Source organism: Eretmochelys imbricata, chromosome 28 (genome assembly GCF_965152235.1).
Source record: "Eretmochelys imbricata isolate rEreImb1 chromosome 28, rEreImb1.hap1, whole genome shotgun sequence".
NCBI classification, from domain to species: Eukaryota; Metazoa; Chordata; order Testudines; family Cheloniidae; genus Eretmochelys; species Eretmochelys imbricata.
In genome coordinates, this window is record NC_135599.1 from 3,761,623 (window position 1) to 3,785,339 (window position 23,717).

The following is a 23,717-nucleotide window of genomic DNA, read 5'->3' on the forward strand; positions in this document are numbered from 1 at the left end:
AAGGGGGCATCCCATTCTCCTGATTGGGTACATGTGGGGGTGTTTTTAATTGTGCCGTTTAAATTACACTTGCCATAGGGACCACTACAAACCCACCATTGGCTTGCTACATTGGAGATATTAACTGGATGGAAGTTATATTTCCAAACCCTTCTTTTGTGGTAAGATTATTCGTAAGAGTTTTCCCAAAAGGGGAGGAACCATTACACCCACACTGCTGACCTCCCCTTTTGGTCTTTATTTAATACCCATCAGCCCACTGTGTAAGAACACAGGAGCTCTTTCCCACAGGACGCCCATAGTGATCAGATTGGTTTCGGGTGAAACAAAATACTCCCTCAGTGAGTACTGCAACTGAATACTCCTGGTCCTGATAGGTGGCCTGCTGTAAAGAGGTCTTGTTCCAGAACGGCGAGTCCATTCTTTCCTGCTCTTTGGTGGCGGCTAATTTTGCTAGGGTTAAGGGCAGCATGTCAAGGGGCATTTCCGTTTTGGGGGACAGTGGAGTCGGAGCACATACCCAGCAATCAGTCTGGTTTGTTAAATTAGCAACATGGAGCTCAAGTAAAACAAAGGAGTTATGCTCCCGATATGCGCAGTTTGGAAATAACAATACAGAGAATAACAATGTTACCCAATTAATTATTACCAGAGTTTTCCCAAACCAGGGTCTCCAGTACCTGGTTGGGCCCATTTTGGCGTTAAGGTGCCCGCTATTTGTGTCTCTTAAACAGGAGCTTTAGCCCGAGATTGTTACTAGATGAGGAGTTAGCAGGTTGGACGGTCCACTGTTTGCTGACGAGGGGGCAGGTACTGCCTTTAGACGAGAGGGATGGATCCAGTTCTTGTGTTCCTTGACCTTTGCCGCCGTATGGGAGATCAGCAGGACGGTATAGGGTCCTTTCCACTTTTCCTGGAGAGGCTCGTCTTTCCAGATACGAACAAGCACAGAGTCACAGGGCTGTAAGGAGTGTACGGGAGAGTCCAAGGGGAGAGGCTGGGAATCCTTGGTATACCTGTGAAGAGACCAGAGAACAGCAGACAGGGAACACATATACTGAGACAAAAAACCATTACCCAACTTCCATTCCCCTGACAGAACTGGGGTGCCATTTATAGGCCATGCCCTTCCAAACATAATTTCAAAGCGACTAAGCCCTAATTTACCCTTTGGGAGAACGTGGATATGGAGTAGGACGAGGGGCAAAGCATTAGGCCATTGTAGGGAGGCCTCTTGGCACACTTTTGAGAGATGTTGTTGAAGGGTCTGATTGGTACGCTCCACTAACCACTGGCTCGCGGTCTCCAGGGCGTATGGCGTTTTTAGGGGATCTGTAAGGCATTTGAGATGCTTTGGATGATTTTTGATGTGAAGTGTGTTCCGTTGTTAGATTCCATCCACTGTGGGAGTTCAAAGCGAGGAACGATCTCCTTAACAAACTTGAGGGTCACTGTTCTGGCAGTGCAATTATGGCATGGGAAGGCTTCTGGCCATTTGCTGAACTGATTTACTAAGACGAGGAGATATTTCAATCCTTGGGTTCGGGGAAACTCAGTAAAATTTATTTGCCACACCCGTCCGGGGCCCGGAGTGGGTTTTAGGGCAGCTGGTGGCACAGGATGTCCCGGTTGGGGGTTATTCTTTTGGCAGACTAAGCAGTTCGCTTGTACCTGGGCAGCCAGGGGTCAGAGTCCGAATGTGATAAAGTATTTTTCCATTAGTTGGATAAGTGCTTCCCTGCCAGCATGAGTGGTTTGATGTAGTTTTTGCAGTACCAGCCAGTTCAGGCCCTTTGGTAGGAGGACCTTCCCTTCCGGGAAATGGAGCCATCCCTCCTTTTTCCGGAGACCGAGTTTGTTAGTTAGCTGTTTTTCCTTCCCAGAGTACTGAGGGGTTGGAAGCTTTCCTACTGATGGGATAAGGGCATGCATATGGGCGTTTTTAGTCTGAGGGGATGTTAGGGTGGCAGCATGCTTAGCCTCTCTATCTGCGACGGCGTTACCCCGGCCACATTTTGATCTTCCCTTTGATGGGCTTTACAGTGTACCACCGCCATTTCTGAGGGAAGTTGTACGGCTTCTAGGAGCTGGAGGATTTGGGGCCCGTACTTGACTGGGGAGCCTTGGGCTGTCAGCATTCCCCTTTGCTTCCATAGGCCAGCATGAGCATGTAGCACCCCAAAAGCATACTTTGAATTGGTAAAAATGTTGACCCGCTTTTTTTTGACAGTTTAAGTGCACGGGTCAGGGCTATTAGTTTTCTGTAAACCTTCTCTGGCTTCCCTCTTGATTGGATACTGTTTTACTTGCACCGGGCCTTTTCCTGGTATGAGCTGAATAGTAATGGGGGTTTGGTGGGTGGCCTTTCCTGGGATCCCTGATGCCCACACGAGGGGGTACACCTGGTCTTCCCACGGGCTCCATGCTGGGGCTTGCATAGCTGAGGGCTTAACTGCAAGGCTTATAATCCATGCATTCTCAGGGGGTAAGGTAAGGGTTATTTCATCCTCAGTAAAATGCAGGGTGGCACCTAGGCGACAAAGCAGGTCCCATCCCAGCAGAGGTGTTGGACACTCAGGGAGGTATACCAGCTTCTGGGATATAGTCCTGTTTCCCAAAGCGCATTCCACTGGGGCATACGCTGGGCACTTGGTGTCCCTGCCTGTGGCTTCCACCACGGTAAGGGAATTTGCTATTGGCAACTGCAGGGGTCGATTTACGGCAGTTCGTGCCGCTCCAGAGTCTCCTAAAAAATCTATTTCCGAGCTCCCTACCCGCATTTTTACTCGGGGTTCCGGGGGTAGGGTGGTCCGTCTCCCCTGACACCCCTATTCCTGCTTCCCCATTGCCATTATAGAGGCACCCCCCTTTTCTTTCCTCTCTGGGCACTCATTTTTCCAGTGTCCCTCTTGTCGACACAAGGCACACTGGTTGCGACCCAGTCATCTCTCCTGCGAGCCCGGACATCCACGTCCATGGCCCCTTCCTCCCCGGCTACTTCCCTTAGTGCCGGCCTGTACAACTGTTACCATCAGTCTCACTTGCTTTCTCTTCTTCTTTGCTTCTTTCAGACTATAAGCTTGCTTTGCAGTTTCTAAGATATGTGCCATGGTCATTCCCATTAAATTCTCCTTTTTTTGTAACTTTCTCTTAATATCAGGGGCTGCTCTGCTCGTAAAAGTTCCCTTAATGATTGACTCAGTTGCCTGATCATTGGGATTTGCATTTGTGTTCTGTCGAATCGTGTTCCGAATATGCTGTAGAAAGGCCCCTGGGTTTTCTTTTAGATCCTGCATTACTTCATATGGTTTTCCCCAATTATTATGTCAGACAGCCGAGTGACGGAGTCCATGCAAAAGCAACTCCTTATAGGAGGTAAGTCGGGTCATATTCCCAGGATCATTTGGATCCCACCTGGGGTCTGCTCGGGGGACTTGTGCATCCAGGTCAGGAACATTAATACGATCCCAGTCGTACCGTTTCTGTGCCTCGTCCCTTGCCTTGGACACAACCTGTTGTCTTTCAACCTCAGATCATAAGGTTCGCAGGAGGATGTTACAATTATCCCAGTCCAGCTTATGGCTGCTAAGACACCCCTCAAAAACTGAAATAAACCTGCTTGGGTTGGTGGAAAACTCCCCTGCCTGTGCTTCGAAAGCAGCCAAATCCACAGGATTAAAGGGCACATGAGTATAGACCTACATAGTCGTGGCCGGACACCTGTCCGATCCAGACCGGGCGACTTTAGTTTCGGTGATTAAGGGGTATAATCCAACCATTGGGGACTTACAAGGTGTGGGTGTAGGGGCCGAAGGGGACACCGGCTCTGCCATTACAGTGGGGGTGGGGGTCTGGGGACTAACATTAGCTGCTACCGAACCAGTCAGAGTCAAATTACATTGCTGTAAAATATCTGGTCAAGTACATAAAGCCAGAAACAAATGTGCATACATATGTTCATTCCATTTCCTTGTTCGCTGACAGAACAGGAGTAACTGGAGGATCATGTTATGATTAATTGACCCTCCTGGTGGCCACCACTCCTGGTCCTCTAGTTGATATTGAGGCCAGTCAACTGTACAGAATCGTTTTAATTGACTCTTAGTCATCGGATCCGAACCAAATACCTTCCAGTTTGCTAGGATACACTTTAAGGGCGTACACTGTGCCCTGCCTCCTGAGCTCTGTCCCTGCCCCATACCTACAGGGTAACTCTGGGCGTCCCCAGATTCCAACAGACATACAATCCGGATTTCAAAAGGTTCCTACCTTATCCAAGGGACCGGTTCCCCACCGTCACCCGCAGCTGCTCCTCCCCTATGTCCAAGGGACCGGTTCCCCACCGTCGCCCGCAGCTGCTTTTCCACTATATAAGTTCGTTGCACCGTTGTGCCCTCCGGGGTCAATCAAATTGCGTCTCCTCCGAGGCCCCCGATGAACTCACTGGTGCGCGCTGGTCGTCGGTTGTTGCTGCAATCCGTTGGCCACCGGGAGGGGTCCGGGCAAGGCTAAATAGCAGCCTCGAGCCCACCCAGGGACGCCAAAAGCTGTTGCTGGCACAGAGTGCCCGAGGCAAGCAACAGCAAGGTTCGTTGCCTGGTGTGCATCACCCAATAATCACAACGGGGTGGAGAAGCAGAAAAGTTTATTTGAAGCTTCAATATAGTACAGGGAGCTATTCACCTCAAATCCTGTACCCAGAGCAGGAAGTTACACAGACTTTTATACATCCTTTCTTCAGCATACTTATCCAATAGCAAGCTGCCCTAAGTATCCGTATAGCCAGCCAGATACCAGCTAGTTCCCTTTTTCTTTGTACCATCTGTTAAACCATATATAAAGCTGCTTTGTTCAGCATTGTTCTGCCATATCTGCCCTGTCTGGCCTTGTCTAGTTTCAGACAGTCTGACTTTGCAACATATTGTTGCGAAATCCCCAGCATGACTGTTGCGAGTGCCTCCAGGCGGGGAGGGCCAAGGACACTTGGGCCTAGTGCGTGGGGACTTCATTGACACTCATGGTCTTCCATTCCCTCGAGTTACCTAGTGGCCATCCCCAGTGTCCCCAACACTATCCTAGTGAGAGAAGGTCCATATGCAGGCAGACTGTGATTTTGATTCTTTGTTTTTATACCCCTGTAACTAGCTAAGTGATAAAAATACACCTAAGTTCTTAAAGAATAGGCTTTACAGGAAGGCCTCAATATATCTACATTCTAACAGTGGGTTCTACCCCTTCCCCCATTCTGTGTCTGTCTTGTCTATTTAGATTGTAAATTCTTCAGGGCATGGGCCATCTACTATTCTGTGTTTGTACTGTGCCTAGCATAATGGGGACCCACTGTTAGTTGGTCCTTAGGTACTAAGGTAATGAAAATGATTTATAGTAATAACTCTCTTGATACTTTGAACCAAGAAAGATGGCCTTGGGATGTTACTGCTTAAAAATGAGCTGGGCTTAAAACCATGGAATATACTTTGTGACAAATATCCCACAAATTCCACTGACCTCCCTTGTTTTCTTTGCCTTTAGTAGGGTTTCCAGTTTCCCAACCTGATGTGATCTTGCAGCTGGAACGAGGGGAAGAGCCTTGGGTCCCAGACCTCCAGGGCTCTGAGAAAGAAGTGCTCCCGAGAGCTGCCTCCACAGGTGAGGAATTGGTTAAACCAACTCAAAAACTGTCCATGAATACAGGAAACATTTGCGATGCCCTACAGAGATCTTGTGAGCTCTCCAAGTTCAGGATTGTTCCCTGCGATGTGGAATCATTAGGTAGATGTCACTCATGGCTTCCCACCTATCCTGACTGACAACTGGCAGCAGGTCCCTCCCCAATCTCGCTTTCCCCAGAGTGTTCTGGTGAGATGCAGACGAAAACTGATCCCTTCCTCTCTCCTCTGGGGAAAGGTTTGGGGAAAATCAGCTCCTGATAGGTTTGATCTCTCCTGCACACGTTTTGGTTTGTTCATCCCTTTTTCCATTCCTGTCTCTGAGATTTCCTTTCTCTCTGGCACAGGGAGTGACCTATGTCTGGATTCTCTCTGTCTCCCATCAGGTGATGGGATAGTGATTGAGAATGAGGAGGAGAAACCCCAGAAGGAAGATGCTGAGCAAGTAGAACCACATGGGACGTTATCAGGAAGATCCAAAGGGAATGTTTCCGGGAGTTGTGCACTCGCAGAAAAAGCAAAAGCCTGTGAGAGTCAGCAGAGGCCAAAGGAAAACTTCAGTAGCCACTCAGACCTTATTACACGTGAGGGAATCAACTTGGAAGAGACACGCTACACATGCCATGAGTGTGGGAAAAGCTTCAATGGGGGCTCAGACCTTTTCATACATCAGAGAATCCACAGAGGAGAGAAACCCTCCATGTGCTCTGAGTGCGGGAAAACCTTCAATAGAAGCTCTACCCTTATCACACATTGGAGAATCCACACGGGTGAGAAACCTTATGGATGCTCTGAGTGTGGGAAGCGTTTTAATCGGCGCTCACACCTTACCACACATCAGACAATCCACTTTGGTGAGAAACCTTATGGATGCTCTGAGTGTGGGAAACACTTCATTGATGGTTCAGCCCTCATCTCACATCAGCGAATCCACACAGGAGAGAGGCCCTATACATGCTCTGAATGTGGGAAAAGCTTTAATCAGAGCTATACCCTTATCACACATAGGAGAATCCACACGCGTGAAAAACCTTATGGATGCTCTCAGTGTGGGAAACGCTTCAGTCAGAGCTCACACCTTATCACACATAGGAGAATCCACACGGGTGAAAAACCTTATGGATGCTCTGAGTGTGGGAAACACTTCACTCATAGTTCAACCCTTATCCCACATCAGCGAATCCACACAGGAGAGACACCCTACACGTGCTCTGAGTGTGGGAAAAGCTTTAGTCGACACTCACACCTTATCAGACATCGTAGAATCCACACAGGTGAGAAACCTTATGGATGCTCTGAGTGTGGGAAACACTTCACTCATAGTTCAACCCTCATCTCACATCAGCGAATCCACACAGGAGAGACACCCTACACGTGCTCTGAGTGCGGGAAAAGCTTTAGTCGACACTCACACCTTCTCAGACATCGTAGAATCCACACAGGAGAGAAACCCTACACGTGCACTGAGTGCGGGAAATGCTTCAGTCGGAGCTCACAGCTTGTCACACATCAGCGAATCCACACAGGAGAGAAACCCTACACATGCTCTGAATGTGGGAAAAGCTTCAATCTGAGCTCAAATCTTATATCACATCGTAGAATCCACACAGGAGAGACGCCGTACACATGCTCTGAGTGTGGGAAAAGCTTCAATCAGAGCTCAAACCTTACTAGACACCAGAAAATCCACATAAGAGGGAACTGTAATAAATGCCTTGACTAGGGCTGGCCAAAAAAAAAAATTTTTTTAAAAATCACATTTGCTAATTCCCACATAGTGATCTTTGAAGCATCTTCACCATGGTCTCTCAGCTCCCCCAGAGGAGTTGCCTGCTTCTGCCATTTGCAGCTCACCCTTCTTTGGGGTCAGTGCTCTGATCTTTTCTATTACCTCCTTTCCTTTTGAGTTGTATGACTGTGTGTCATAGAATCATAGAATATCAGGGTTGGAAGAGACCTCAGGAGGTCATCTAGTCCAGTCCCCTGCTCAAAGCAGGACCAATCCCCAACTAAATCATCCCAGCCAGGGCTTTGTCAAGCCTGACCTTAAAAACCTCTAAGGATGGAGATTCCACCACCTCCCTAGGTAACACATTCCAGTGCTTCACCACCCTCCTGGGGAAATAGTGTTTCCGAATATCCAACCTAGACCTCCCGCACTGCAACTTGAGGCCATTGCCTCTTCTTCTGTCATCTGCCACCATTGAGAACAACCTAGCTCCATCCTCTTTGGAACCCCCCTTCAGGTAGTTGAAGGCTACTATAAAATCCCCCCTCACTCTTCTCTTCTGCAGACTAAATAACCCCAGTTCCCTCAGCCTCTCCTGGTAAGTCATGTGCCCCAGCCCCCTAATCATTTTCGTTGCCCTCCGCTGGATTTACTCCTATTTGTGCACATCCCTTCTGAAGTGTGGGGGGACCAAAACTGGACGCAATACTCCAGGTTTGGCCTCATCAGTGCCAAATAGAGGGGAATAATCACTTCCCTCAATCTGCTGGCAATGCCCCTAATTATACAGCCCAATATGCCGTTGCCTTTCTTGGCAATGAGGGCACACTGCTGACTCATATCCAGCTTCTCGTCCACTGTAATCCCCAGGTCCTTTTCTGCAGAACTGCTGCTTAGCCATTAGGTCTCTAGTCTGTAGCGGTGCAAATGTTGAACAAAACCGGCCCCAGGAGTGACCCCTGGAGCACTCCGCTTGATACCAGCTGCCAACTAGACATGGAGCCAACTAGACTAGACGTTGATCACTACCCATTGAGCCCGACAGTCTAGCCAGCTTTCTCTCCACCTTACAGTCCATTCATTCAATCCATACTTTTTTAACTTGCTGGCAAGAATAGTGTGGGAGACCATATCAAAAGCTTTGCTAAAGTCAAGATATATCACCTCCACCACTTTCCCCATATCCACAGAGCCAGTTATCTCATCATAGAAGGCCCTCCAGCCCGGAATGTTCAACTGCTCCAGGTGGGGGACAAAGGTTTGATTCCCAACAAGCTACACTGAGGCAAAAACTACCTGTCCCCTACATCCACTAGAACTGTACATAGCGTTGGCTGCTCAAGTTAGTGATCTTGGTGTAAAAAGACAATTACAGTTGTAGAGCTGATGCAGCCCAGGTGCAGTGGTTGCATTAGCTTTCCCCTTGACCTGACCTAAACTCCATCACTTTTCCTAGTCTAAAGAAACCCTGAGCATCACGGTTCTACTGTTCCCCCATTTCAAAGCAATTGTTAGTCATCGAGTTCCTGTTTCATTTCAGGTGGCTCTCATGTTGCTTCAGGTTGTGCTGGAGAGCAGATATTTTTACCACCATTTTCCTCACTTAAAATATATTGAACTATAACAAAGAGCAGGAACAGGGCTGGGATAGGGAAAAATGTCATTTCACCCTCTGTAACAACAGAAGAAGATAGGATAAGTCAGAGGGATTCCCTTATTCCCCATCACCATCCCAATCCCCCTGTTGCTCAATCGGTTAGGTCAATATTTTTTTCAAAAGGGCTGGGAAGAGGATTCCCTAGTAAATGACTTTTAACTAAGCAACATACCCATGCATTTGGCTCCCAAAGCAGTTGTGACCCAGGCCCTGCAGGAGGTGACTCCTGCAGATATTTCCTTCCAAATCAGATGCATGATGCCTATTATTTGGGAAATACAATCCCTAGCTAGGTGGGATGGGAAAAATGGAAGTGACGTTTCTGTTCCTCTCACCCCTGGGAGATGCTGCAAATGTGTAGAAAATGAAATCCATGTTGAATGTGATAGAGCTGCAGAAATATACCTATTTTTAATAGTTAACTGACATTTGATGTCTTACAGGGATTCTAAACTGCACCTTAATTTAGTCCCTATTTTAAAACTGCGCCACCAGATTAAAGAAATAAAAGGGCATGTTTGGGGAGTTATACCTCACTGTTGCTACTGATATCTTGTGTGGTTGGTGAAGAATTCTACGCCAGAGAAGTGTAAAATTACTCCAAATAAGGTCAATGTTTTGACAAGAACTCAGGTAGAAATTGCAGGTACGAGTAGTTGATTTTCACCCCAGAGATGGACGCTATGGTGACCTGTGGCCCAGGTAAACTGTTTTTAGAATGCTGCTCCCTAGTTAAGCGGCATTGATCATGGTCCTAAAGGATGCCGTGATTAAATTGGGCTCAACTGTCTTTTACCATTTGGATCCAAAGCTTCATGAAGCACAGAGAGAAACAGCTGATTGCTTCAGAACAATTCTGTGCCTATGGGTCCCAGTCTGGCTGACTTGTTGGACAAGAAGCACTTCCATGCTGGGCAAATGATGGTAGCCAATGGGGGAATGTATCAGATTCCAAGTTCAGACTGCAGGATCCATGAATGCTAAGTCCTGATGCTGTGGTTTTGTCTCTTAGTTTTGCTCTTGAATCTAACACATTTGTATCACTTCTCCACCTCCCGCTACTTTGAAAGATTAGAAAGTGTGAAAATAGAGCACAGGTGGTTTTTCTCATGCTGCAACCTTCCTATGTAGTTTTAGACCCTTTCCACCCACGCTTACGGGAGAAGACCCGGGGAGACATGAACTCACAGAAATGGAAGGCTCCTAGGTTATTGTAGAATGTGACTTCACACAAAGCTCACTGGGTGGAAATGGGAATTAAGAGAAAACTGCCCTATAGGTTTATATTTTGTAATCTTTGAATAAGTTGTTACCAGCGACATGGAAATTAAACATGAAGTTAATTAGTGTAACGTAAGAGGCTGATTCTGTGATAACTTTCAGTGTTACAGCATAATTCAGATTTTTCTTGGAGTTCTCTCCCTGCCCCCTCCTACTATCTCGGAAATAGTGGCTAATCCTGAAATTAAAACCTCACTCCAAAGGAATTAGAGTGGGGGAATATGTGAGAGAAAAAGCATGTATGAGAATAGAGACCCAGTGTAGACTGTAATTATTTCTATTTAAAATGGAATTTATTTTGATAAATTTTAAAATAAATCTTCTGTTAGGAGGAAAATTACTTGAGACAAGGTGTGTAACCTTTTACCCAGTTAGACGGTAACAGCCACAGAGTTCCCCAGGTCTCTTGTTTGCAAAGCAAAGATGTCAGGCAGGAGATGTCAAAATATAAAATGGTGACGGATGTGTGATGGCAGCTTTTCTGGGTTCTTTTTTTTGGTTTGTTTTGCTTTTTTAATTTCTGCAGTGTAACGTCTGAGGTGTACGCACGGCCAAGCCACTTTGTGCGCAGAAACTGCACTTTGCAGTGCTGTAAAAAAAAGCCACCCTGACGAGCGGCGTAGAGCTTTCTGCGCCGGGGGTACAGCGCGCGGGGCCGGTGTAGACACCCTGGTTGATGACAGTGCTGTGATTGGCCTCCGGGAGGTGTCCCACAATCCCTGTTCTCGCCTCTCTAATCATCAGTTTGAACTCTACTGCACTGCCCTCAGGTGACCAACCATGAACCCCACCCTTAAATTCCTTGGGAATTTTGAAAGTCCCCTTCCTGTTTGCTCGGTGAGACATGCAGTGGTCTCAGCGCATCTTTCCAGGTGACCATGCCTGCTCCACGCACCAGGTGATCCTCCGCTTGGAGCAATGCTGAGCTGCTGGACCTCATCAGCATTTGGGGAGAGGAGGCTTTCCAGTCCCAGCTGTGCTCCAGCCATAGGAATTATGATAACAATGGACAGATTTCTTAATGCATGAGAGAAAGGGGCCATAACCGGGACACACTGCAGTGCAGGGTCTAAGTGAAGGAGTTACGGAACGCCTACCACAAAGCACAGGAGACAAACCACCGCTCCAGTGCTGCGCCCATAAGCTCTCGGTCCTACCAAGAGCTGGACGCGTTACTAGGTGGTGACCCCACCTCCACTGCAAAGGCCACTGTGGATACTTCGGTGGCTCGCGTGCCAGTCGAGAGTGGACCAAGACAGGAGGAGGAAATCTTAGATGAGGATGTGGAGGCAGAGAGGGACCCAGAGGCAGAGGACGACTCGGAGGTCAGAGATGCATGCAGCCAGGAGTTCTTTTCTTTCCCGGAGGAGGCTAGCAAGTCACAGCTGTCGGAGGTTGGTGAAGCGCAAACAGGAGAGGAGGCCCCTGGTAAGTGCCTTTGATGTTGGGAATCGCTGAAGCGAGTTGTTGGGGGCAGGGGGGTTTCAGAAAGGAGACTTGTGTCTGTATGATGTGTGTACCACCACATGCCTAGTCTGAGCGGCGGAACAGGGTGTTGATTGACTCCCTCACTTCACGGGAATGTGCCCCAGAGATCTCCCTGAAACTCTCATGGAGATACTGGGAAATCCACTGCCGCGGGTTCTTTGGCAGAGCTCCTTTGTTCCTTGCCCCACTAAGGGTAACTTTCCAATGCCACTCTGCTGTCACAGGGTGGGTGGTGGAGACCATTCCTGCACACAGGTGAGCCACATAAGGGCCAGGGTGGAAGCCACAGTCTTGGAGAAGACCCTCCCTTGATTCCCTGCTCACCTTCAGCAGCGAGATATCTTCTATAATGAACACAGTCTGTGGAAAATGTGGGTACAGGAATGATTTAAGGCCCCCCCATAGTGCTGGCTCTCCCCAAGAGCTGTGTGCCCAGTGTACTGTACCATCCTGGAACAGCGATTTCCCCTGCCCGTGTGGTTACTCACCATTTTGGGGGTCTTGTGGCTCATATGTGATTGCCTGGGGTCAGCCAGTTAGTGATAGGTATGTGCATAGTGGCTGTGTTTTAAATCACTGCATCAGTGATCTGTGTGTTGCAGACAAGACTGCTTCTGTCAAATGTTTCATTTTGGCTTCACAGATATGACCTTGGGAGCCCAGCTGCCCTCTCTGTTATCACTGGCTGAATGGCTGTGCAGAATTTGAAAGCAGCCGTGAAGAACTAAAGAGAACTTTCTGCATGATGTCATGATGCACTCCATGGCCGACAAACAAGAATTGCAGGAGTGGCCGGACAGCGAGAAGAGGGACCGAAAGGAGAGCGCGGTGCCCCAGAACAAAGCCGCGGAGCCGCTCTTAAACGTTATGGACTGCCAAGCGGACACGCTCCAGGTGCTACTAGCTCTGCAAACTGAGCAGCTCCGCGCCCGCCCTCCCCTGCACCTGCTGTCACAAAACTCCTTCCCATGTGCCCCCAGACCCCGCCAACACACTCTTCTCAACCTCCTGGCTCCAGTCGGTACCTGCTGCGTTCCACTCCTGCCCCATCACAGTCCAGCCCCGTGGACTCCCAGTACCCACTGCACTCCACACCCGTCCCTCGGCAGTTTATTCCTGCCGAAGTACAGATACCCGCTGCACTGTACTCCGAAGGATAAGATTGGATATGATAAATGGACATACACAAATCTTTAATGGTCCCAGGACCCCACCTCCTCATGGGACCCTCCTTTCCCCATCCCCCACAGTGCTGATGTGGGTTTTTTTTTGTTTTGTTTTCTTTTTTTGGTCTCTCTCCAGTGGTTGTTTTTAAATAAAAGAATGGTTTTGTTTGAAAGCAATCTTCATTCCATTAACTGAAAGCAAACAGAGCCCTGCAAAGCGACGGGCAACTTTCTTAAACCTCCATAGTGCATTGTCTCCACCAATCACAATCACCTCCTAGCATTAGAAGCATTGTACTCCTGTGGATAGCAACAAATATTCATGGCTTTCAGCTTCAAATTGCTGCCTCAAGACATCCCTGATCCTTATGGCCGTGCTCTGTGCCCGTCTAATAGCCCTGGTCTCTGGCTATTCAAATTCAGCCTCCAGGTGCTAAGGCTCAGTGGTCCAGTCCTGAGAGAAGCTTTCACCCTTCCCTTCACAAATATTATGGAGCATACAGGATGTGGCTATAAGCATCGGAATATTGTCATCGGCCAAGTCCAGCCTTCCATATAGGCAGTGCCAGCAGGCCTTTAAATGGCCAAAAGCACACTCAACAGTCATTCTGCATTTGCTCAGCCTCTTTTTGAACTGTTCCTTGCTGCTGTCAAGGTGCCCCGTGTATGGCTTCATGAGCCACGGCATTAAGGGGTAGGCAGTGTCTCCCAGGATCAAAATGGGCAGTTTAACTTCCCTTACGGTGATCTTTTGGTCCGGGAAGAAAGTCCCTGCTTGTAGCTTCCTGAACAGGCCAGTGTTCCGAAAGATGAATGCGTCATGCCCCTTAGCGGGTCAGCCTGTGTTAATGTCCGTGAAATGCCCACAGTGATCCACAAGTGCCTGGAGAACCAGAGAAATACCCATTGTGATTAATGTATTTGGTGGCTAGGTGATCTGGTCCCAGAATTGAAATATGTGTGCCATCTATCGCCCCTTTGCAGTTAGGGAAGCCCATTTGTACAAAGCCATTCACAATGTCACTCATGTTGCCTAGAGTCACAGGCTTTCGGAGCAGGATGCAATTAAAGGCCCTGCACACTTTTGTCAACACGTGTCCAGTGGTCGACTTTCCCACTCTGAACTGGTTGGTGACCGATTGGTAGCAGTCTGGAGTAGCCAGCTTCCACAGTGCAATTGCCAAGTGCTTCTCCAACTACGGCAGCTCTTATTCTCGTGTCCTTGTGCTGCAGGGCTGGGGCGAGCTTATCGTACAGTCCCAGGAATGTGGCTTTCCTCATCCTAAAGCTCTGCAGCTATTGCTCCTCATCCCAGATATACATGACGATGTGATCCCACCACTCAGTGCTTGTTTCCCAAGCCCAAAAGTGGCCTTCCACTGTGGTCAGCACTTCTGAGAATGCCACAAGCAATCTCATGTTGTAGCTACTGTTAGGGGGCTTATTCCTTCACTCGCTTACTTCCCTGGTCCTTCTCGCATGAACAGAGAGCAACAATACCCGAAGTCCAAAGGTGCAAACAACTTGATGTTTATTGGGGTGAACTTCCCGCAAGCATGATTCCAGTTTCCTTCCTTAGTGTCCCCCTTCCCAGCTCTGACACCACAGAGCCTTACACCTGTGTCCCTGTTTCCATTCCTGCCCTTAGCCAAACATTATTCCAATTTCCTTACCCCCATTCCCTGTTCCCATTTCCCCTCTTTAGCAAAACATGATTCCAATTTCCGCACCCCCATTCCCTGTTCCCATGTCCCCTCTTTAGCAAAAGATGATTCCAATTTCTGCACCCCCATTCCCTGTTCCCATCCCCCCACCCACACACCCATCCCCTCCCACCCACACCCACTCACTTCCTCATTGACTACAGATTATATAGTAAAACTTGAGTTCTGCTTAGCTATACCTTAACCAATCATTTTCCTGAAATTTAACTAACCAATCCTAACATATTGTAACAGATTATATAACCAATTATATCCCACCTTAATTAGTTTACACCCAGCAAAATTAATTATACAGCAGACAGGAACAATCACAGAACCAGACAGAGATTACACAGACAAACAATAGCAAAGTGGGAACTATAATATATACCTCTAGAACTAGCCAAGTGATAAGAATACACCTAAATTCTTAAAGTACAGGCCTTTGCAGACAGGCCTGAATATCTATATCCTAACACTTGGGTTACAGAGCCCCCCTTGGGACTGCAACCTGATGTGACGGGACTACCTGTGAGCCCGTTTTCCCTGCCATCTTGGGACTTCAGTGCCCTGCCTTGTTGAGCCAGACATGCTAGCCTGCTACAAACACAGGCCCAGGTCTGAACCACCTCTCCCAAAAGCTGCAGGCTTAACTGAAACCAGCTTAAGAAGTGTTCCTGTCTCAACACCCAGATACCCAGTTCCCAATGGGGTTCAAACCGCAAATAAATCCCTTTTACTCTGTATAAAGCTTAGACAGAGTAAACTCATAAATTGTTCCCCCCTCTATAACACTGATAGAGAGATATGCACAGCTGTTTGCTCACCCAGGTATTAATTGCCTGCTCTGGGTTAATTAATAAGTAAAACGTGATTTTATTAAATACAAAAAGTAGGATTTAAGTGGTTGCAAGTAATAAAAGACAGAACAAAGTAAGTTACCAAGCAAATTATTACTATGTAAAGGCAACTGTACCTTTCTTATCAGGAACATGCACAAGACTAATGACTGGGCAAACGACTATTCCACACTCTGGTGTCTCTTAAACTAGGAGACTCCAAAATTGAAATGGAATTATGGGTTTCGTTTCAAGGTTATCTGAATCTGGAGCATCTATTTGGAGCACAGTAATATATATATATACATATATACGTAAAACAAAACATTTACTATTTTGACCACTGTGCAGCAGAAACTGTCTTTGCAACTATAATTCATGGTATTAAGGGCTTGGCTACTGAAGAAACCTTTTAAAATGTGCATGGCATTGCTAAACTGTTTAACGAACACAAGTGAAAATTAATAAACTAATTTCAGGAAACAATATGAAGGCAAGGAATAAAACAATTTCTTAAAGAAATTATTTGTACTGCTTAGCAGAGTTATACAGCAACAACCATAACAGCTCATGATAGAACTTTAAAAAACAATGGTGAGGAAAGTTGACAAACCTTATTAGCAATAAACAGCTAATTGGGATTCCCCTTAGAGTATAACCAAACAGTAGTGAATCGGCAATGTGCCAGTTTTTTAAAACAAATTCCCCATTAGGACCAGTCACAATCTGGGGTCAGTAACACTGCATCCTAACTGAGGTACATCTTATTCAAAACAGTCTTGTTCACTGCCCAGTTACCCATATTGAATGCAGACACAGCAATGTTTGATAAATTGGTGGCTGTCCATTCAGTAGGTGATTTCCTACTTATTCATAAATAATGAAGATGCTCTAAGGGGATGGGAGAGAGCTGTCCTGTCCGTGTAGTTAATCCACCTCCCCGAGAGGCGGTAGCTATGTCAGTGGGAGAAGCTCTGTTGGTGGGTGGGCAAGCTGTGGTGTTTACCTGCATAGATAAAGTTTAATCGAACCCCATTTTTAAAACCACTGTGGTCTGGGAATGGAAAAGGAGCTCGCTGAGGTAGGGCCTGTCCTTCAAGATCCTTAAGAGCTGACTCCCCTATGCAAATGGTATGGGGGTGTAGCTCAGTGGCAGAGTGTTTGATTGGCGATCAAATAGTCCTTGGTTCAAATCCAAGTGCCCCTTTAAAACCTTCTTCCTTTAACAAAAATATTTGAATATCCATTGCCATTTTGTTCAGGATTTTCACCTAATGGGGATGCTTGAAATGAATGGAAACACTCAATGTTTTCCTGTGCAAACGCATAAAAACCTAGCAAACAGGTTCCTCAGCTGAAATCAGTTCCAATCCTCTAAGTGTCTAGTTTATGTTTTCATCCATTAAACAAAGGTATAATATGAAGGCACATTTGCAGGTCCTTGGTCTCCATGGGCTACAATGTGCAGAAGAACAAGAACCCCATCCACTTGGGAGGAATGGACTAGTTTGTGCTACATTTGCTAAGTAAGTTGCCATTGGGACTGAAAACTCTACTGGAGGTGGACAGGAACCTCTTACAAAAATAAAATAACCAAGATTTACCAAACTACCTGTTACACATTCAAACCTCCCTTTGTGCGCACAATACCAATTGGGGCTCTAATAAATGGCAACCTTCCTTTAACACAGATCGCTGTTCCTTGTAACTTTCAGATGCATTCAAATACCAGGTGTTTAAAGGGAATGTGCTTCTCGTTCCTGATCAGCAGCAGGGACTCTGGTTTCAGAGGGGCAGCCAGGTTCGTCTGTATCAGCAAAGATAATGTTGGGGACACTGGGGATGGTCACTAGGTAACTCGAGGGGATGGAAGACCACGAGTGTCGATGGAGCCCCCTCGCACTAGGCCCAAGTGTCCTTGCCCCCCCCCCACGGCCGCCTGGAGGCACTCACAGCAGCTCTGCATACTAGGCCCAAGTGTCCTTGCCCCCCCCAGCCTGGAGGCACTCCCAGCAATTATGCTGAGGATCTGCAACAATATGTTGCAGAGTCAGACTGCCTGAAACTAAACAAGGCCAAACAGGGCAGATATGGAAGAAAAATGCTGAATAAAGCAGCTTTATGTATAGTTTAACAAATAATACAAAAAACAAGGGAACTAGCTGGTAACTGGATTGGCTGGCTATATGGATACTTAGGGCAGCTTGCTATTGTATAAGTATGCTGAAGAAAGGATGTATAAAAGCCTGTGTAACTTCCTGCTCTGTGTGCAGGCTTTGAGATTCTATTCTCCCTGCACCTTTTTGAAGCTTCAAATAAACTTTTCTGCTTCTCCACCCCGTTGTGATTATTGGGTGAAGCACACCGGGTAGCGAACCAAACCCTGCTGTTGTTTTGCCTCTCGGCACTGGGTGCCGGCAACAGCAACGAGGAGTCCTTGTGGCACCGTAGAGACTAACACATTTGTTTTTGGCATAAGCTTTTGTGGGCTAAAACCCACTTCATCAGATGCATGGAGCGGAAAACACAGAAAGCAGTATAAATATTACACCACATGAAAATATGGGAGTTGCCTTGCCAAGTGTGGGGTGCATCAGTGCTAATGAGACTAATTCAATTAAGGTGGAAGTGGCCTATTCTCAACAGTTAAGCCCAGGGGGAAAGCGCTGCCAGATGGTGACAGGGGGCAAAACCCTTGCACAGGCAAGGACAGAGGAGTAACAGGTACCTCAGTGGACTGAGACACCAGTGTTCCCAAAAATGGGGGGGGGGGCAGAAGGGCTTTTTTATTTCCCCTCCCACAGACAGCATCTCTCAGCATAGGCGTCCCAGGGCTGGGTTCTTAAAGGCAGAGGCAACCCAAGGCCTAGTCACTGCAGCTCCTCTCTGTCTGATGTAGGTGCTCTGGAGACTTAATTCAGTGAAATATTTTACGGAAACAAAAAGAATCCCTTATCAGTGTATCTGGCTGCATAACGTCTCAGAGCAGTTCACAAATTTGTCTTACCTGCTGCTGGGATTCCCTGAATTACTGGATTCCCTGAATTACTCTTAAGACGTCATCATTTCACTTTGTTATTCTGCAGATGCATGTCATTGCGCTATTTAATTTATATTTTACCAACAAGTACTCATTGAAAATCTGCAGCAGTCTAGTTTTAGCAACGACAGCTGTTTCTAGTAGTGCTCTGGCTACGTTTTTTAATGAGATTTCTCATTTGGAATTTTTAATTCTAAATTTTTCTTCTTATTTTCAGAGCAGAAGTTTATTCTGCAGGATCATCCGACTTCCAGCCGGACTGAATTTCTGGCCTGGCCTCCGAACTTTGTTTTCATTCAATCCACCAGTGGCGATTGCCTTTTGCAACTGCTTTTGCCTCTCAATCCACCCTTAGTGCTTTTCCATGTGCCATTGCTTGGGTGTAGAATGCCAGCTCCTTTCCCCCCATCCCCGATTTTGCTCCTCAGCCCCTCTCCTAACCCTGCCTCCAGCTGCTTAACCCCCTGGACCAGTCAATTTCTGCCTCCTCCTCAGGCCACCCCCTCCTCCGATTTGTCCCCTTTGAACTGCTGTAAATAGCAGTCTGCAGAATCTGATTCCAAGTAAGGGCAGGGTGAAGGGAAGTGGCTTCAGCAGATGTTACTGAGCATGCTCAGTTCATGTGAGCATGCTCAGTGCGCCCTAAGTAGCAAAGTCCTACAGATAGCAGTTTCTCACACCACACCTGAGGCAGCATGAGGGCAGTGGCTCCACCCAGGAGCAGATCCCCAGGGGCTGCGAGACCCTCGGCTTCTGGGGCCTTTGTGTGGAGTCTCTCTCCTTCCAACCCAACGCTGCCCCTGGGGTCTCTCTGGCCCCTGGTGCCGGCAGCCCTTAGCTGAGGGCAGCAGAGCCTGGGACTGGCCCAGCTGGGGAAAGTCCCCCCCTCGGATGGGCACAGAAAGTGCTTCAGTGAAAGTCTGTCCGTGGGCCAGCCCCTCTGGGGCCGCAGCAGCAGCCCGGAGCTCAGCCCGGGCTCCCAGCTCACACTGGAGGCAGCCGCACCAGTACCTTATGATACTTCCTTCCTTCCTACTAGCTCCCTGCTGCTCTGGCCCCTTCTTGGTTCCTTCATAGAATCATAGACTTTAAGGTCAGAAGGGACCATTATGATCATCTAGTCTGACCTCCTGCACAACGCAGGTCACAGAATCTCACCCACCCACTCCTGTAACAAACCCCTAACTTATGTCTGAGCTATTGAAGTCCTCAAATCATGGTTTAAAGACTTCAAGGTGCAGAGAATCCTCCAGCAAGTGACCTGTGCCCCACGCTGCAGAAGAAGGCGAAAACCCCCCAAGGCCTCTGCCAGTCTGCCCTGGAGGAAAATTCCTTCCCGACCTCAAATATGGCGATCAGCTAAACCCTGAGCATGTGGGCAAGACTCACCAGCCAGATATCCAGGAAAGAATTCTCTGTACTAACTCAGATCCCACCCCATCTAACATCCCATCACAGGCCATTGGTTATATCTACCGCTAATAGTCGAAGATCAATTAATTGCCAAAATTAGGCTATCCCATCATATCATCTCCTCCATAAACTTATCAAGCTTAGTCTTGAAGCCAGATATGTCTTTTGCCCCCCCTGCTTCCCTTGGAAGGCTGTTCCAGAACTTCACTCCTCTGATGGTTAGAAACCTCTGCCTAATTTCAAGTCTAAACTTCCTGATGGCCAGTTTATATCCATTTGTTCTTGTGTCCACATTGGTACTGAGCTTAAATAATTCTTCTCCCTCCATGGTATTTATCCCTCTAATATATTTATAGATAGCAATCATATCTCCCCTCAGCCTTCTTTTGTTTAGGCTGAACAAGCCAAGCTCTTTGAGTCTCCTTTCATAAGACAAGTTTTCCATTCCTCAGATCATCCTAGTAGCCCTTCTTTGTATTTGTTCCAGTTTGAATTTATCCTTCTTAACCATGGGAGACCAGAACGGCACACAGTATTCCAGGTGAGGTCTCACCAGTGCCTTGTATAACGGTAGTAAAACCTCCTTATCACTACTGGAAATACCTAGCCTGATGCATCCCAAGACCGCATTAGCTTTTTTCACAGCCATATCACATTGACGGCTCATAGTCATCCTATGATCAACCAATACTCCAAGGTCCTTCTCCTCCTCCGTTACTTCCAAGTGATGCGTCCCCAGTTTATAATAGAAATTCTAGTTATTAATCCCTAAATGCATGACCTTGCACTTTTCACTATTAAATTTCATCCTATTACTATTACTCCAGTTTACAAGGTCATCCAGATCCTCCTGTAGGATATCCCGGTCCCTCTCTGTATTGGCAATACCTCCCAGCTTTGTATCATCCGCAAACTTTATTAGCACATTACCCCTTTTTGTGCCAAGGTCAGTAATAAAAAGATTAAATAAGATTGGTCCCAAAACCGATCCTTGAAGAACTCCGCTAGTAACCTCTCTCCAGCCTGACAGTTCACCTTTCAGTGTGCCCCGCTGTAGTCTCCCCTTTAACCAGTTCCTTATCCACCCTTCAATTTTCATATTGATCCCCATCTTTTCCAATTTAATAATTCTCCATGTGGAACTGTATCAGACGCCTTACTGAAATCAAGGTAAATTATATCCACAGCGTTCCCTTTGTCTAAAAAATCTGTTACTTTCTCAAAGGAGATCAGGTTGGTTTGGCACGATCTACCTTTTGTTAAACCATGTTGTATTTTGTCCCAATTACCATTGACCTCAATGTCCTTAACTACTTTCTCCTTCAATATTTTTTCCAAGACTTTGCATACTACAGATGTCAAACTAACAGGCCTGTAGTTACCCGGATCACTTTTTTTACCTTTCTTAAAAATAGGAACTATGTTAGCAATTCACCAGTCATACGGTACAACCCCTGAGTTTACAGATTCATTCATTAAAAATTCTTGCTAATGGGCTTGCAATTTCATGTGCCAATTCCTTTAATATTCTTGGATGAAGAATATCTGGGCCCCCTGATTTAGCCCAACTAAGCTGTTTGAGTTTGGCTTTTACCTCAGATGTGGTAATATCTACCTCCATATCCTCATTCCCATTTGTCATCCTACCATTATCCCTAAGCTCCTCATTAACCTCATTAAAGACTGAGGCAAAGTATTTGTTTAGATATTGGGCCATGCCTAGATTATCCTTAACTTCCACTCCATCCTCGCTGTTTAGAGGTCCCACTTCTTCTTTCTTTGTTTTCTTCTTATTTATATGGCTATAGAATCTTTTACTATTGGTTTTAATTCCCTTTGCAAGGTCCAACGGTACTTGACTTTCACCCTTTCTCACTTTATCCCTACATGTTCTGACCTCAATAAGGTAGCTTTCCTTGCTGATCCCTCCCTTCTTCCACTCCCTGTAGGCTTTCTGCTTTTTCTTAATCACCTCTCTGAGGTGCTTGCTTGCTCATCCAGCTTGGTCTACAACTCCTGCCTATGAATTTTTTCCCCTTTCTTGGGATGCAGGCTTCCAATAGCTTCTGCAGCTTTGACTTGAAGTAATCCCAGGCCTCCTCTGCCTTTAGATCCACAAGTTTTTCAGTCCAACCCACTTCAAGCCCAACCCGGGCTGCAGCTGCCGCACTCACCGGGCCAGGGACTTTCTGAGGTGGGAACTGGCCCCATCTCTGCTCCTCCTCCTGCCTCTGTGTGTCCCAGAGCCGCTGCAGGGAGTGACCCGCACCCAGGTGCTCACTCCTATTAGCACTCGCAGGGGCCAACCCAGCTGTGGGAGAGTGAGTGCCCCTGGGAGCAGGGAAGTGACCAAGTCTCCCTGCCAGAGGGTGGGGGGGAGGGGGAAGAAAGGGAAAGCGGAGAGACTGAAAGGCGATATGGAGAAATAAGAGGGGAAAGCAGCACCCAGCTCTTTTCTACTGCATCACCCCTGAGTAGACTGCTCCTGAGCTCTGGGTAAATATCCCCCATGTCCAGGGTCTCTCAGATCCCCCTGCCTCCCAAGGGAATACACATAGGGGTCTCCTTCCTGCCAGGCATGATTACAAGCAGCTGTAGGTGTCACCCTCATGCCATGATTTGAGAAAGACAGCAAACCTTGGGAACAGGCATCTGTATTTACAGTCCAGTGTTACAATCCCTGCTCCAGGAGATGTTTGTTCTTTACTCCTGATGGATGGGCACAGAATGGGGCAGCAACAGGTTTGTGTCCGTTTGCGTTGCTGCACGTTCCTTAACTTAGAACAGTAACGAAATGCAGAAAATGGAGATTGAATTAAAGCAAAATATACAAATAAAAGTTCCAGCCCCTGTTGCTTATTGAAAGAAACGACTCAAGATCCCAGATACATGTTTTATTAACATGAAAAAATAAATCCAAGGGCACACATCACTAAGGCTAAATGACTATAAACACCACTCAGCTATAAAGTTCAGGTCAAATCAGTAAATCAATGAGTTAACAAGGATATTGCATTGGAATCAAGTCATCAATGTAGCCAAACCATCAGATTAATACAGCAGAAAATCAACCCTTACAAATCCTAAAAGAGCAACCCAAGAAGGCAGGTGCATATTTAGTGATGTCAAAACCCCAACGAGAGACTTTTACCCAGGCAGTGCAACCCAGATCTAGCCAGCTAATATTTCAACACCGAAACCAAATTATTGCTTACATTTAGCCTACAACCTCAAAGCTAATTACAGTTTTCTTCTTAGATTTCACTCTTGTGCAGCTAATACTTCTCATCGCCCTCTCACCCCAAAACACATACAGACCTTATAGAGACATTAGTAAAAGAAGTTCATTCAAACAGCTCTCACTGAACAATATATATCTGACAGCTCAACTCCTTGCAATGCTTCCATAGGTGAGGAGCATGCATTCAGTCATTTCATAGGACAGAGTTTTCAGGCTATTAAGATTTGGGGAACGATTCTTCCTAACATCTTCCCTGTGTAGATTTCAGAGGTGTTCACACACTCACCCCCACTGAGCCGCACGGTTACACCCCAATCTAATAGAAGGCCAATGTAATGTAGTGCCAATCTTTAAAAAAGGGAAGAAGGAGGATCCTGGGAACTACAGGCCAGTCAGCCTCACCTCAGTCCCTGGAAAAATCATGGAGCAGGTCCTCAAAGAATCAATCCTGATGCACTTGCATGAGAGGAAAGTGATCAGGAACAGTCAGC

General features: G+C 46.9%; 1 protein-coding gene and 1 non-coding gene across 6 annotated transcripts in view; both read left to right on the plus strand.

Annotated features, from left to right (window-relative positions):
• The window catches only part of LOC144258286 (uncharacterized), a 35,013-nt gene extending 25,443 nt beyond the window's left edge, over positions 1-9,570 (plus strand). For 2 of the 5 annotated variants that reach the window (XM_077806742.1, XM_077806745.1), the window contains 2 exons: positions 5,533-5,649; positions 6,017-9,570. In XM_077806742.1, coding sequence (XP_077662868.1) covers positions 5,533-5,649; positions 6,017-7,392 — 1,493 coding nt within the window. In that variant the 3' untranslated portion in view covers positions 7,393-9,570. Of the gene's footprint in view, positions 1-3,328; positions 3,376-5,532; positions 5,650-6,016 lie in introns of those variants that run through there. The other 3 variants (XM_077806746.1, XM_077806744.1, XM_077806743.1) reach the window with 3 other exon arrangements.
• Positions 9,571-16,667: 7,097 nt separating this feature from the next.
• On the plus strand, positions 16,668-16,739 carry TRNAA-GGC (transfer RNA alanine (anticodon GGC)). The gene has a single exon. It is a non-coding gene; the product is annotated as a tRNA-Ala (tRNA).
• The last annotated feature ends 6,978 nt before the right edge of the window (positions 16,740-23,717 follow it).